Source organism: Rhinolophus ferrumequinum, chromosome 13, assembly GCF_004115265.2.
Source record: "Rhinolophus ferrumequinum isolate MPI-CBG mRhiFer1 chromosome 13, mRhiFer1_v1.p, whole genome shotgun sequence".
In the NCBI taxonomy this organism is placed as follows: domain Eukaryota; kingdom Metazoa; phylum Chordata; class Mammalia; order Chiroptera; family Rhinolophidae; genus Rhinolophus; species Rhinolophus ferrumequinum.
This window is the reverse complement of record NC_046296.1, coordinates 50,179,584-50,195,889: the sequence shown is the minus strand read 5'-3', so window position 1 is coordinate 50,195,889 and position 16,306 is coordinate 50,179,584. Positions and strand designations below refer to the sequence as shown.

The following is a 16,306-nucleotide window of genomic DNA, read 5'->3' as shown; positions in this document are numbered from 1 at the left end:
CTATTTATAAGCGACTGAACTAAAACATGACATGAACAGTTGAAAATAAAAGAGCAGAGAAGACATGCCCAGAAATGTCAGTTTGGGGGATGAGCCTTTGACAAAAATGTTCACACATTGCAGAAGGAGGGCTGTTCATGGATGTTTTTTATAAGAAAAGAGTGGAAAAAGCATACACATCCATTAGTATGGGGATTAAAAATAATGTTGGCATGTACATATAAAAAAAACACAATATAACAACAGATAAGTGACTGAACTAGACCAAATGGGCCAAGATGGATACATATTAAAAGCATAATGTTGAACAGAAAAAGAAGTTGCAGAAGGAAAGCACCATATGATATCATGGGTGTAGATTTCTTTTTGCAAAGGAAAAATATACATACACAAAAACTTAAAAACCATCATAAACAGTGCAATAAATTTTCACAAAGTGACAATGCCTTTGTAACCAGCATTGTGATTAAGAAGTGGAACATTACCAACCATCCCAGAAGAGCCCTCCTCAATCTCCTCCTCGTACTACATCCCTCCAGAGGTAACTATTATCGTAATCTCTACCCTCAAGATTAGTTTTGCCTATTTCTGATATTTACGTACATGGGATGATACACACAAAAAGTGAAAGTGTGTACTCATTTGTGTCTGGCTTGTTTGATTCCATATTATGTTTGCGGGTACATCCTATTGAAACATGTAGCTATGTTGATTCATTCTCTTTGCTGTGCTAGGATTCTAGTGTATGAATATGCCATGATTCATTTATGCACTCTACTGGTGATCTGCATTTGGGACTTGTTTTAGTTTGGGGCTATTACATATTATATATGCATGCATTTCTCTTGGACATATGCTCAGCTATTGCTGGGCTGGAGGTATGCATACTTGCAGCTTTAATAGAGACTCCCAAATAGTTCACCAAATTGGTTTTACCAACTTACTTCCTTAGCAGTGTAGGAGAGTGCTACGAACTCTGCATTTTATTCACAGTGGATTTTTCAGTCTTTTTAATTTTAGCCATTCTGGTAGCTGATGGGTGTGAATTTTAGAACACATTCAGACACAAGTGCTGTACATTACCTATGGCTATAGGTATACAGAGTAAAACTATAAAAAACAGGAATGGGGAGGATAGTCACCAACCTTGGAATATTGATTACCTCAAGACAAACAGGAAAATCTGAGGATGGGAGGATAAAATGGAAGGCTTCAACTGTCCTTATAACATTAACTTTTTTTTTTTTTAAAGATTTTATGGGGAAGGGGAACAGGACTTTATGGGGAACAGTGTGTACTTCCAGGACTTTTTTCCAAGTCAAGTTGTTGTCCTTTCAATCTTAGCTGTGGAGGGTGCCATTCAGCTCCAGGTTCAGTTGCCGTTGCTAGTTGCAGGGGGTGCAGCCCACCATCCCTTGCGGGAGTCGAACCAGCAACCTTGTGGTTGAGAGGACGCGCTCCAACCAACTGAGCCATTCAGGAGCTCAGTGGCAGCTCAGCTCAAGGTGCCCTGTTCAATCTTAGTTGCAGGGGGCGCTGACCACCATCTCTTGCGGGACTCGAGGAAGTGAGCTGGCAGCCTTGTGGTTGAGAGCCCACTGGCCCATGTGGGAATCGAACCGGCAGCCTTCGGAGTTAGGAGCACGGAGCTCTAATTGCCTGAGCCACTGGGACAGCCATAACATTAACTTTTAAACGTGGGACACATATATGAGCAAGCAAACATTTTTAGAACTGGGTGGGAAGTATATATGTGTCTTTCATTTTTCTCCTTTTGACTTCTGTTTATACACACTATAATTAATTTTTCTTATTTAAGAAAAGGTTCTTAAAGGAAAAACTAGTTCCTTCCACAGGGAAGCAAAAGAATCCACAGTATATCTGGTTATAAACACAATAGACAACACATGACTAATAGACTAGACATCCTACTTCTGAGTATAATTGTCTTGATACATAGAAATGTTTTAAGAAACTACAGTACAAAATAAATAATTATGTGGGTCTGATAAAGGACTAGAAACAAATATCAAAGTTGAGTGTCACCATTTATAACATTTGTGCAGGGAGGATAATTCACTAATGCTGAGGTGGCTGTTTCATTAGTGTCCATTTAGAAATAAGAATTTTTAGATATGACTTGAGATGTCTATTCCATACAGAGCTTGCTATCACACACTTGCTACATAGGACTGATACTATGATGATATAATGAAACAGCAAGATCAGTAGTAAAAACAAGTCAGGTTTTAATTCTGCCACTGCCACCGCCACCGTCTGAGACTCAGTCGCTTCCCTGATATCAAGATTGTAGGATAGATCAGGGTTTCTCAAACTCAGCACTGTTGACTTTTGGGATGAATAATTCTTTGCTTCGTGTTAACGTTACAACACTGACAATAAGTCTTACTGTCCTCCTTGTACAAATGAGGAAGGCCTGGGAGGCCTTTGGTAAAGGCTGGGAGGACAGCTGGGGGAGCCTGATGAGCCTTTTCCCCAGTCTCATCTGTGCCACTTCACCAGCCGTGGGGAGCTGAGAGCCAGCCTTCCTCCCCAGCCCAGGGTGCTGGGAAAATCACATTTGTGTGAGAAGCTGAGACATGCTAATCAATCATTTTTTGTCATTTGTGCCAAAATATAATAATATGAGCTAGTCTTACCTGTTTAAGACCACAGCTTTCTGTGTGCTGCCAGTCCGCATCACTCCGAATCTCATTACAGTCGGTCGAAGTTTGACTCATTCTTGCATCTTCCTTCCCACCTGTGTTTTGGAAAGCTTCTCATGATGTCTTTGTTGTCTGTCCCCTTTGAGGCATGGTCAAAGGCCTGGAAAATGACAGCTCTGCACTCTTCAAAGTGTTTTTTTTAAACCTGTTCTCTCTTTCAGTCCTCACAACAGTCTAGCAGGCAGGTATAATTATCCATGCCTATTTTGCAGATGGAAAGACTGAGGTTCAGAGAAGCTCAGTGGCTTGTCTGAGAAAAGAGGGGAAGCAGAGGGGCTCGGCCGGCCCCACACTGTTATACACAGTTCCTAAATAATCAGGTGTAGGCTGAGGGGGGTTGTCTGCCACCGCCCCAGAGCAGGAAGTCAGGCCAGCCTCAGTGGGAAGAAGGAAGAGCAGCGCCCCTCTAGGATGTCCTGCAGCCAAGAGGACCACTGGAAATACGCCACCTCGTGGGAGGAAGAACACAGGGCAAATGCACAGGCCAATTTAATATTCATCAAAGCTCTAAGGTTAGGACAATTGGCTGCACCGGGGACGGGGCCTGGTCTCCACCCCCACAAGGATGTGTTGAAGGTGGGGAAGTGACTGGGATGAGAGGGGAGCAAGCCACATTCTGCTGAGACTCTCAGAAATGTGCTCTGTGCTCCCAAGGTGGATGCAGGAGCACGTCAGAATAATGGGAGCAGTCTGGGCACCACTGTTCTCATACCCTTCCCCCCAACAATCAGGGCTCCATCTCAGGAAAGGGATCCTTGGTCTCACTCTCAGGCTGTCACAAAAGCACACCACGGAGCTCTGCTACCTTCTTCCCTGCTGAAAGGTGTGTAGGGGAGGGGAGGGGCAATGTCAGGGTGGCACAGAGGAGGCAGGGCAAGGATGCCTGAGTATTTCTCATGGGCCACGGGAGCAAGCTGGCCTGAGCCTATTTTGGTCACTGGGCATAAGATTGTCCCTTCCTCTGTTGGGGTGACATCACCCCCTCCAGGCAGTCCTCTCGAGTGTCTCCCTCCAGTGTGGCCACACAGGTGTCCTTGCCCTGACACTGGGGGGAGTGCAGTTCATTCTTGTTCCCTTCCTGTCACCGCCCTGCTGCCTCGGGCTGATCCAACCAGTTTCACAAGCTGCTCTCGTGGGTTTCCAGGTGGGAATTCTCGCCCATTCTCAGGAATTTTTTTTGTTTTCCCATTCCTGAATCCCAAGATATAAACTGTTGTCTCTTCTCCACGATGAATCCTTTCCACAAAGTGACGGCCAATACTACCAACCACTTGGGTTCAATGAGCTGATCTTCTCAATTTCTCCACCAGCTTTTCTTGGGATTCGGGAACTGAAAAGCAAAAAAAATTCCCAAGAACGTGCGGGAATTCCTGCCCGGAAACCCTAGTGATAAATAGGAAAAAATGTCTAAGAGATACATTGTTAGTAGTACATTTATTTCCCATTGTGTGTATTACTGGGTTCAAGGAGCCGATATTCCCCAATTTCCCGACCAACTTTTCTCGGGTTTCGGGAAAGGGAAAGCAAAAAAATATTCCTGAGAACGGGCAGGAATTCCAGCCTGGAAACCCTACTTTGGGTTTCTGAGTGGTCCACTTGAAGGTCTCCCTCCAATGGCCTGGTGGGAGAGAACTCTCCCCCACAACACACACACAATCTCTTCTCTCTCTCTCTCTCTCTCTCTCTCTCTCTCTCTCTCTCTCTCTCTCTCTCTTTCTCTCTCTCTCTCTCTCCTTTGGCACTAGCTTCACAGAAATCCTCTCTCCAAACTCTCAAAACTCTATATTTCAACTATTTATTCCCTTGAGGTAGGTGACAAAATCAGTTTCTAGCCACGCCCTCCACAAGACTTGCACAGACTTAACACCTCACTTTGCAAAGGGGGAATGTTTTGCACTTCCTGTATAGCACTCACCTGTGAGGCTGAACAAAGGATCCCATTTTAGATCCCTGTGCTGGGAGCTCAGGCAAGAGTCAGGCCTATGTGCCTCCTTTCCAGTGTTCCTCTTGGGCCCCAAGCTCTCCATATCATCTTCCCAACCAGCATAACTAGATTTCTGTCATATCTTCTAGCAATCTGACCCCATTGCATAAGAGAAGTTTCACTTGAGGAATGGATTTAAAGAGTCCAGTTTAAAGAGTCTAGACCTGGAGTCACGCAGCCTTGTCACAAGCCTCTCTCTCTCACTAAAGGGCTGAGGGACCATAAAGCAGTCAGTTCCCCTACTGGTGCTTATGTTAATCAGTTCCTAAACAAAGACCTTGAGCTTGATGGTCCCCAAAGGTCCTTCCAGCTCTGGGATGCTGAGTTGGTCTGGGGGATTGTGCCAGGTCAGGGCCGGGCCAGTTCCAGGGCAGAGACGAGGCCAAAAACCCTTTGTGAGGAGCCTAACATCTCTACTGCCTTCAGGGGCTGCTTGGTTTCAGGTAACAAAGTTGTCATCGGATCTGTCTACTGCCTTAGGGACAAGTACTTCCCCAGTTCAGGACATAGACATATCAAAAGGGGGCCCCAGAGTGACGTCAAAGCTTAGCCCGTCCAGGAAGTTGCATGTTCCGATAGCCTTATCCCAGGATCTGAAGCAGGCAGCCAATGGAATCATTTGTAGGCTCCCCGTCAGCTAAAGATAAAAATGTCATGGGCCCAGGGACGTTCCCAGTCATAAATCAATCAACTGGGACTATTTCTGTCCTTCTCCCGGGCTCGGGGCTCCTCCTATGACTTCCATCCATCCTGTCCTCCCCGCCCTGGACTCCCAGGCACCTCAGTTCTGAACTAGGAGGAGGGTCATCCTCCCCCTTTGGACAAGAGTTCAGCAGCTTGACCACGCCAACATCAGAATCCTACTACCCCTGCCTACAGGTGAACAGATAGGCATTCTGGAGCCTCCACCAGCCTCTGGGAGCCTGCTTAGCCGGAGTGCGCTCTGACAGGCTGATCAACTCCGAGTGCTCGCAGGTAACCTGTCCTGCATGGACAAGCTGCAGCCATGGGCTGTGGGGTTTTTCCAGGCGTGAACGCCCCTGAGTAAGCCTCCTGCCTGGCGGTGGGTAGTGCTTCTCCTTCATGTTGTTCCAGAGATTCAAGTCCCAGCTCTTCAGCCTACTAGGAGGATTAAATGAGACCCTGGAAGCAACACACTAAATTTGGCACCTGGCAAGCTGCAGACACTCAGTGAGACTTGCCCCCTCCTCCCCCACCAGCCATTGTCAGGGCCTCAGACTCCCACAGCTGCCTCATATCTTCAGAAAGCTCCCTTGAGGAGATTTTTGTCAGTCTGATAACCTAGATCAGCTTCAAATCCAGTTCCTGGAGGACCTAGGAAGACATTTTGTTTAGTCTGAGATCCTAAATTTGTTTCCAGTAGCTAACCACTGATGATAAGCTGGGCCTTCAGACTGTGGTCTCATATTCAGTCTCCCACCGCCCTCTGCAGGTTCCCGTGTGATACTGCAGGCAGTGTGGGCTGCATCCTTGTGACCAAGCACCCTCACTCCATAAACTGAGAGTTTACAGATAAAGCCAGCAGGGCAAGGCCAGGTGTCTGAAGAGGACAGCGTCTCAGCATAACACGGTGACTTCCAGTCCACAGAGCACTTACTCGTTTGATTTTTCATGACCACTCTGCCTTGCCTCTGTCCCTAAGTTGAGAAGGTTATTCAGTCACTGTTCAGCCCTTAAATCTCACTCACTAACAACAGCTGACGCATCTCAGTCTCAGAGTATGTCCTAGAACATTCCAGAAAATCATTTGAAACAGTCGTGTGTGGGTATCAGTGTAATACTGGTTTTATTTCTACAGCTCTTCAATTTTAATCGTGCTGTGTAAAATACTCCGAGGAGGGGAATTTTGTAAGAAAATGTGCGTGTTAGGTGTGGTGCGTGCTAGAAATGAAGGCTGGATGAGAAACGGCAGGTATTAATATTTGGTTTGGTTATGACGATGAATAAGCCTTTCTCATGTGCCAACCAGCTATTAGTGACATCAAACCCCAGGCTCAGCTTCATGGTTCCCACTACCCTCCACGACCCCGTCCGGCAGAAGGTGGGGGTTTTGTACTATGAAGGCACATGACAATGTCCCATCGTCCACCCAGTATCACAATATGATGAAATCACTTTTGGGGCAACTACAGGGGATGTTTGCCTTTCTCCTGTTCTCTTTACCAACCTCAGGAGCTTGGAGAAATCTTAGCAGAGTTCATTAGGACCAGAAATTACATCACAGGAAGGGAGCCAAGTCGTTAATAGCTGTAAATCCCTTACATAACTGGAGTTTTCAGCTCGTATGTTTATAGACTTTGAGAGCTGGAGAAAACCTAGGAGATTATTCCAGTCCAACCCTTTTATTTTGCAGTAAAATGAAGCACAGAAAGAGAAGTGGCAGTCCTAGGACACACAGATAGGGACACAGCTGGGATGAGAACCCAGGTTCCTTGATTCTTTTTCCTGTTTGATCTTGATTTGGTGGCATCATTTTTAGATGGAAATTACTCTGGCTTCAAATAAAGATTTTTAAAACTGATCTTTTCTACTTCTGCTTCTCCTTCTCCTTCTTTTTTGAAATGCACAAAGAGGAAGAAGAAGAAAACTAGCACATCGTAGGTGCCCAATAATTGGGTTGGTTGGCTTTTGGTTATGGAATAATCTTACTTTATGTCGCTTAACAAGACTGGATCCAACTAACCTTAATTTGTTTCATTCTTTATCTTCTCCAATGACCCAGAGGAGGTTAGAGGTATGAATCCTACCCCACTATCCCACTGCAAATTTCAGCATAGATCTGAAGTTATCATATGACATTCATTGGTTTGAAGGAATGGCTTTCTGCAGAAAAACATGGATTCAAAGTAACTATGGTTGAAGTTTATGGAGGTCTGTGGGAGTCCTCTCTGAAGTACAGACAGGTCGGCATTTGAGATTCTACAGGCTGCCCACTGAGTTAGGACACAGCACAAACACTTCCTAAACCTATTTCAGACACATGATTAAAACAGACATGAAATGATTCTAATTGCACATTAGTCACTTGGAAGTGGCTGACACTTCTGAATCTGCTTATTGTTATGTTTGCAAATCATAATTTTGATCAAAATCTTCCAATGCATTTAGTTTTCTTCCAATCACCATCCTGATGAATCACAGTGTTGTCATCACGCAACTTTTGTAGATTCGTGTTCTGCAAGGCATGTTCCAGAATTCATGGAAATCCTCATGGAGCATGACAAGGCTCCGCTGGGGGCTTTCTCTTCAGACCCTCACAGACCAGGGTTTACAGTTTTCTGGTACATCAGTGGCACACTGGGGAGGAACGACAGACAACTCACTGCCAGGGTATTCCCATCACGTGGCACACAGTGCCCCGTCCCACCCTCTCACATACATGCCACCTCCCACCACTGCCAACCACCATCCCAACACTAAACACCACTCTGCTGTCCCAGCGGTTGGGAATGCCCCTGGGGCAGGACCCCTCATTTCCTAGTCATTCATTTATTTTTATGGAGCACTTTCCATATGGCAGGCACTTTAGTAGGCTCTGGCGATACAAGAATGACAAAATACACAAGTGGTCCCTTCTCATGTAGCACTCACAGTCCTTCAAAGGCACGATTGGTTCATAGAATCAGCTCCTCAGTCAAACTCACCCTAGGGATTTTAAGTCACTGGTGTGCTGTCATAGCAAAGCAGCTTGGATTAGAATCACTGAATTAGTTCTGGGGCCTCAAAAGGGCTCATTAAATCATTGAGTTGTGCATCAGATTGTTTGCAAGGAGCTAACTCTGCAACATGTGCAAGCTTCTTGAGAGCCATGCAGCGCCTCTCCTCTCAGAGAATGGGGTCTGGGTACATGTCAGCACTGAGGCCATGGAGGGAAGCTTCTGGGCTGTTGGAGGTTGCTGCACAGCTGTGGGCATCCTCACTGCCTGGGAGCTCCACACCTGGTCTGTGTGGCTCTCCCACCATAGCTCAACTATTGGCAACCTGAAGGCTGGCTTGACTGGAGACCCGTCCTCCTCCCTCATTGTCAGAGCTGAGGTCTGGATGGCAGATTTGCCTGCCCTGGGGGCTCTCCTGTACCCTCCCCATCCCTGGAACACTTCAGGTCTATGAGTACCCACTTCACCTCCAAACCCAAAAGGCCTACCAAATTCCCCACCAAACACTCAGAAGAAATCCAACTTGGGTATCAGGAAGCACCTGGTTTTGCTACCTCAACAGAGGCTGCTGTTGCAAAGGCGACTGGAGAGTCCTGTGTGTGCAGGCCCATTTCAGCACAACTCAGAGGCTGGGCTGGGTCTGAGGTGCCAGCAGTGGAAGAAACTATCCTGGCAGGGTCTGCTTTTGCCAGGCATTGCCCACCTGAAGTATCACATAAGGCATTCCCAGAATGAGTCCCACCGCCATGCAATTCCTGTTCCATTCTGCCTCATACACCTCCAAAGTAGGAACCAGTCACCATGAATGTGATCATCTGGTTTCCCAAAAGGCTGCAAAGTCTTCAAAGGCACCCGTGAGACCCCAGTATCAGCACAGCACATGGCAATCACACGACAGATGTGGGCCATTTAATTAATTAATTAGTTCCTCTCCTTCTGCATAGGAGCTCACACGTTGTCTTTAATAAAGAAAGGTCTCAAAATAACATGCTAGTGATGGACACGAAAGACTAGGCTCTTCTGGATGTTTACCCATCACCCTCGTCTTCATGGAAAAACAATAAAATCCGTCAGTGATGGCCAATTTCCTCTAAGGGAGCCCAGCTCCCAGCTGCAGCATGAAGGGGGTTTCTTGTTATTTTCCTGCATGTTCGAGGGGTGTGAGAGTGGAGGCTGGCATTGACCCAAGGCCGCCCAGTTGAAAGAGAGCCTAACATCTCACTCTCCACTCTGTAGAAACTTCTCCTACATTCGCAGGCTCACACCCCTGCCCAACTGAGTGGACACTCGAGGGACATCATACCAGGGTGGTGAACTTGTCTACGCAGGCATTGCGGATCTTCTCCGGGGTGGCGGGGCTGTCTAGCCGGAAAAGCTCCTTCGTACCATGATCTGTGTGCTGAGCTCGAGCTGCACGGATGGCATCTTTGATGGCAAAGAAGATGGAGGCAGTCAGGAAGAGGGGCGGCTCCCCGACAGCCTGAGTGGACAGAGCGGGGGAGAGGGAATCAGACAGAGGGGCCCCAACCTCCACAGCAGCAGGGCTGGTGATGCCAGGGAACCCAGCAACCAACACTGATGGGCCAGAGTTCATCGGGGGCCAAGAACGGTAAATCTACTAGATGACTCAACCTCGCTGGCATCTTTCTTTTAATTCTTATTATGTGATTTTTTTTTTGATGACACTGTGCAAATATAATGTACCATTAAAAGTTATACAAATTATATTTTATAGATTAAAAAACATCTGACGTGAATTTTCACTCTTTCCTCATGGTTATAAGCCTAGGGAATAATCTACTTGCAACTCTGACACCACAATTTACAGGCACCGTAACTAATTATACTTGTAGCGTCTGCTGGGATACAGGCATCATGAAAGACAGGAATTGAAACATTTTCTAAAAGAGGTGGTTTTGTCCCCAAAGCATAGATCCGATGCTGCCTGTATCAGGGACACTTGTTAAACACGCATGTTCCAGGGCCCTGGCCCAACCGCAGATCACCTGAATCAAAATTCCTCGGGGTGGGCCCACAGCACCGCATTGTTTTCATGAGCCCCGCTGAATGCGATGCATATAAAACTGTGAGCGCCAATGGCAGGATCCAAAAGGGTCCCAGACACTCCCACACTAATGTACCCCATGAAATGAGCAAATGGGTGGGTTTCATTGCTTCCAAGTGGTTATCTGTCTTCCTTATTAGACATAGGATTTTATCAATCAGCTGAATGGATTTTCAACTGTTTTTCATACTTATTGGGGACAGGGAGGAAAGAGGATGGTTACCATCCTTCAGGCATGCTGATGACGTCTTACGGTCAGGTGGCAGCACTGAAGGAGGAGAAAGGGGGTGCGAGCAGGTGTTACCCCATCAGCAGTGAATATGCTGGTTCTAGTGGGATGACAGGGATGCTGTGATCACCTCTAGGACCAAGCACCAGGGACACACGCCTGAGACAGCGGTGTAGGTCACGATGTGACCGACAGGATGGAATTCAGGAACTTCTGAGAGCACCCAAAGGAGCTGGTTTCAACCTCACAGAGGTGGTGTCATCCTCAACCCAGGACCCTGGTTGTCACGCAGGACTGCACCCCTCTCCTCCGCCGTCGCCAAGTGAGCATCGAGCCCTCTTCTCTCTTCCAGATGAGCCCCCCGCAGACCCACTGGTGGGTGGCTGAAGCCCCCGTCACCACCCGTGGCCTCCTAAGTGCAGACCAGAGGCAGCGCAGACCCAGGACGACAGTACCTTGGATGCATAGATGGCCTTCTTGTTGGGGCTGTCACGGAGCAGGGACACTCTGAACTCGTTGGGGATGTTTCCAAAACGAGGGATCTTATAGGTGCTGGGGCCGCGGGTGAGCAGGCTCCCCTCGGGGGAGTAGAGCAGCTCCTCCATGGTGAAGAGGCCCATGCCCTGGACAAATGCCCCTTCCACCTGCGAGGCAGAAGGAGACAGTGACTCGCATGCCTCCTCCTCCCCAGGGACCCGTACTGCTTCCCCCAATGGGCACCACGCCCCACCCTGAGTGGGGCCTGGAAAGAAGCTGAAAACAGCCCTAATCTGTTTACCTGGCTCCCGCCCCACCTGGGAAAACCTCTCTAAGCCTTCGCCAGGCATTAGCATAGGCCGAGCACAGGCATTAACAGGGAAAATCAGTTTCAGAACTCGTCCGAGACTCCAGGACGCATCATGTGCCATTAGGACCTGCCACAGGGCATGTGGAGATGTTCCTCCCATGTTGTCACTGGAGAAATGGCAGCCCCAAGCTGAGATGTCAGCTCACAGGCTAATGGTTTCTGTGTGTTTCTCGGGGCCCACACTCCCCCTGTTCTCTTGAGGACCATGTACTCTTGAGCAGGTGTCTGTATCCTCAGTAATTGTCCACTTTGGAAAAGTACAATTTACATTTCCTACCAGATGCTCGGTACTTCAGTCCTGGATTCCTCCCTCTGTCTCCTCCTGTTCCACCTGCTCTACCCAATACTCCCATATTTTCCGAAAGGGATTTTCCTTGGGCCATCATCCCTTTACTCTTCTTGTTCAAACCTGTCTCTTTTGCCCCAAGTGCCCCCCACTGTGCCATGCTTGAGTACACTGCTGTCCTGGTGGAGGAGGAATGAGGAAGGAGAAAACTCCTCTGACCTCAGACCCCTGCCTGCACATCGATCCCGAACTCCATCTCCATCCAGACTGTGCTCCTTCCCCACCGTGTGTGCGTGTGTGTGTGCGCGTGCACCCAGTGTTTTCCCCATTGATCCCATTCTCCGAGGTGTGAGTGCTCTCTGCAAGTCAATTCACAATCATTTGTCTTCTGCCTCGAGAGTTGGGTGGGCTCTCAACCATCTAAATCCCACTCTGAGGGAGACTCGGTTGGTACCATATTCAGACCCACTTACGAATGACATTGGACAAGATGCTGTGGCTGGTGACCCGAGAAGGGCATGGGGACCATCAGTGGCCAAGCCCATCGTCACCCAGGTTCCCCATGGGCCTCACCTGTCCGATATCGATGGCAGGGTTCAGACTGCAGCCGACGTCCATGACAATGTCTGTGCGAATGTTCTACAGAGGACAAGAAATTAAAAGCAGTTTGAGAAGAAAGGGCTGCATGGACTGATAGATGGGTCTCGTGGTCCTCTAACGATGAAGTGATAAATGATAAGCCACATAGGACTTTCACACGTGGGATGCCCCGGGCACACTCAGGCGGGAGTGCTCATGCCACTGCTGTCTCACTGCTGAAGTTTGAGTCCTTAGCAGCTGGGGAGGGGACAGGAATGGCAACGCTCTCTCATTAATCCGAAATAACTGTGCACAGTTATAAGACCCACGTCTGGGTAGAGCTCGAAGGAAGCGGTCGGCTAACTACGTCCCATGGGCTGAATCCAGCCTGTCCACTTTTTAAGGCCTGTGAGCTACTAATGGTTTTTACGTTACTAAACGTCCAACAAAAATAAAAAGAGGAATATGTGGTGACATGTGGCAACTACATGAAATTCACACTCACTGTGCATCACTAACTATTTTATGGCAACACAACCACACGCATTTGTTTCCATTTGTTTATGGCTGTTTCTACGCTGCAGCGATAGAGCTGAGGCAGTGTCTTTGCGGCCCAGAAAGCCTAAAGATTTCACTCTCTGGTCCTTTATGTGGGAAGTTTGCCAAGCTATGACGTATGGCATTATTTTCCACACAGAAAGTTTGTCTCTATCAGCTCTTGGTATTGCAATTCAACTGTTTCTCTTTTCTTTCCCCCTCATCACTAAAGTTTTGCAAACTTCTTACCTTATGATCCCCTGTTAAGCAGTCAATTTCCACTTCAGAACACGCCACCCCGTAGCTGAGGTAGTTGTAGGCTCTTCCTGAGTTGGTTTCAAAGCTGTAGTCAAGACTGGGTGCGCTGGGGGAGAAAAGAGAAAATACTGTACATGTATTAAGATGAACCTGACACACACACACACGCACGCACATACACACACACACACTTGTCCTACACAGTCTTCAAACCCCAATCTTTGTCATTCAGCCATTCTTCAAAAGAGTCCACATTTTTAATATTTAGTCCTGTTAATGAAACCCAGGCATTCCAGAGCACTGTATGTCTTATCTCTGTTCTGTTTGGCCAGTGGCCCTCACTGACTCATTCTGTACTGCCAAGAAATGTTTAGTGTCAGCGTGCTGGCCTCTAGTGATAGAAACAGAGGTGACAGAGTTTTCTGAGCGCATGAAGCACATGAAAGTCACACCCCAAAGGGTCTACTGAACTAACCACAATTTCTCTTGTGCAGACTCCTGAACTGTTCACACAGGTTCACCTGCCCACGGGGTTCCTCACCTTCCTCAAGGTGGAGGCTAACAAGATCAGTATCTCATGCCAGCCTACGGGCATCTTGAGGCAGCCACTTGCCTCATTACTCCTTCTACTGGCCCCTTGGAAATTTGAACAAATGCTTTGAGGAAGGTGTTACTAATAAAAGCAGATGTTCTCTTATACATTTTTTCTTTTTCAATTCTAAGTATCATATATAATTCCAACTGTGCATGAGTCATATATACATGTGTGCATGTGTGTGTATGAGCATTTTCACACCCAGTGTTTATAGTACTCTGTGCCTATGTTATTCTATACATTACAAACAAATTGTTTGAGCTGATGTTATCCGAATCTGCGGGAAAACAAAACCAATACAGGGATGAGGGAGAAAGCTTCTCCTAGAAGAAACCACCACCTTCTTTGACCTCTGACTTCACCATCTTCAGCTGGGTGTTTCCTTATATAACTCCCAGTTTTATGAACTCCAAAAATGAAATGGAAACCTATGAGAAAATCTACACTAGTTTGTATTTGTGTAGGTCAGATAATATATAACCAAGAGAGCAGTGGCAAAACATCACTTTGCCTAAAATGTGTGTGTATATGCGTGTGTGTGTGTGTGTGTGTATTATATTCACACAAGACCTTTTAAACCACACATTGAACTATTTTCCAAATCTATTGGTATGTGAAAGAAAAGGTCGTAGTTAAATTTCCCAGAAAAAGGTAAAACATGTGGCTGACAGTAAATATGGTCATATTTCTTTACAGCTTCTAAATCAGATGAGCAGGATCTCTAGCTCTTCATATCACTAATGAACTTTAAAGTTGCAAAAGATATGGGCTCTTTTCTAAATCTCACTTGAAGTTCTGATGAATTCTGCATTTTATAACAAGACCACATGCTCCAAATCTTCCTCTCTTTCTTTTGAAGGAAAGCCTCAGTAAAGAAATGCAACACATTGTACAAAGTAACCAGCATGGGTAACTCAGCACACTGGACACCCTGGTTCTAACAGGAGAGCAATGACGGAGGAATGGTTGGTAATTGTCTCACTCTGCCATAAATGAGGAAACAGGTTCAGAGGAAATCACTGATTTCCCCAAGGGTGATAGTACACTAAGATCAGAGCTAGAACACAGGTCTTCCGATATGGCAGCTCATGCTTTTGTCTCCCTGACACACAGTTTTGTGATCCCATGTATTTTAGAACTTCTTTAAGTTGAAATTAGTAGAAGTCCATTGAAGACATAAGAGTTTGGGTTCCATGGCTCTCTCCTGACCACAGGATGACAAAATTCAGTGCTGGAGGGGACCTGGGAGGTTAGGAAGACAGCACATTGTGAGATGGGTGAGAACAGCACCAGACTTACTTGTAAAACCCAGTAGTGGACAAGCTCACTGCATCTTCATAGGCAGCTATAACCTGAGGAGAAGAAATGGCCATTAAGAAGGGGTAAGCATGGATTCTAGAAACCCTGACCTGGCACTAAATTTTTGTCAGCTCATCCTCCTGATCTGGAAGTTGATCAATACTTTACTAGTGACTGTCACTTCTGTACCTTACGTCCCACGCTCACTGCCAGCCCCTGCACCAGGCCCTTGATATCTGAAGCTCGGGGTGCTACTGGAGCCTCTAACTGGTCTTACCGCCTCAATTTGCCTCCCCCAACTGCTGTGTAGCCCAGACCAGCCAGAGGGGTCAGCTTGACATACAATGCTGCTCAGGCCACTCTATTCCTATTAACATGTTATCCATCCATCCATCCTAACTCCTTAACTACATAATCCCTTTTCTGGGGTATCCAAACCACTAGCGCAGCACTAAGATTTAATTTGTTGTTGATACAGTTTGCATCATGATCACTGTCAATTACCAAGCACTTTACTATGTGCCAGATGCTATTAAGTACTTTACATATATCATCTTACTTAATATTCAGTACAATCCTATAAGATCAGTATGTTCTTATCATCATTTTACAGATGAGGAAACGGTGGTTTAGAGCAAATTTCTCTAGCATCCTCACCATCTGTATAGGGTATCAAATACATATATATACACATAGTGGTGGTGGTGGTAGCAATGGCTTGTTTTTCAGTACGGTACAGACATTGGTGAGATTGGATGCCTGTCATCTCCTGACCACACACTTTTGATCATGGCCTTTTTTGAGGTTATCTGCTTATAAGGAACACTGGACTATATGGATAATAGTTGAGGACAAAGCTCAGATCAACAGATTGTAAACGCTGTTGTTGAAAACATTGATATTGCCTTCTAATCCATGCTAAAATCCAAGCTCCCAAAATCAACCTCCACTCATGTGGTGTTTACGGGTGTGGTGCCTGTGAGTATAAAATGGGAAGTAGACATCTCAGGAGGCAGAGAAATATGGGTGGGTCTGAGAGAAAGCAGCTTATTTTCTTTGAATCTATTAAGGGAGAATTGTACTCTCTTAGCTGGGTCGTGTGCAGTCACGTTTAATGAATTACCACTATGCCCAGTTCTCCCATTCCAACACCGGGGGACGGTAAAGCAGGGCTGCCATTGATATTTCTGTTTCTTGGAGAAGCTGAAGTCTCCCACCTGAGAG

At 46.6% G+C, this 16,306-nt stretch overlaps 1 protein-coding gene across 1 annotated transcript in view; it reads right to left on the bottom strand.

Annotated features, from left to right (window-relative positions):
- Positions 1 to 6,492: 6,492 nt before the first annotated feature.
- LOC117033445 (xanthine dehydrogenase/oxidase) overlaps positions 6,493 to 16,306 on the bottom strand; it is a 63,464-nt gene continuing 53,650 nt past the window's right edge. Inside the window, exons 31-36 of the mRNA XM_033125618.1 lie at positions 15,083 to 15,135; positions 13,180 to 13,294; positions 12,388 to 12,453; positions 11,137 to 11,325; positions 9,691 to 9,867; positions 6,493 to 8,028 (exon numbers count right to left, since the gene is read on the bottom strand). Coding sequence (XP_032981509.1) covers positions 7,978 to 8,028; positions 9,691 to 9,867; positions 11,137 to 11,325; positions 12,388 to 12,453; positions 13,180 to 13,294; positions 15,083 to 15,135 — 651 coding nt within the window. The 3' untranslated portion in view covers positions 6,493 to 7,977. The remainder of the gene's footprint in view (positions 8,029 to 9,690; positions 9,868 to 11,136; positions 11,326 to 12,387; positions 12,454 to 13,179; positions 13,295 to 15,082; positions 15,136 to 16,306) is intronic.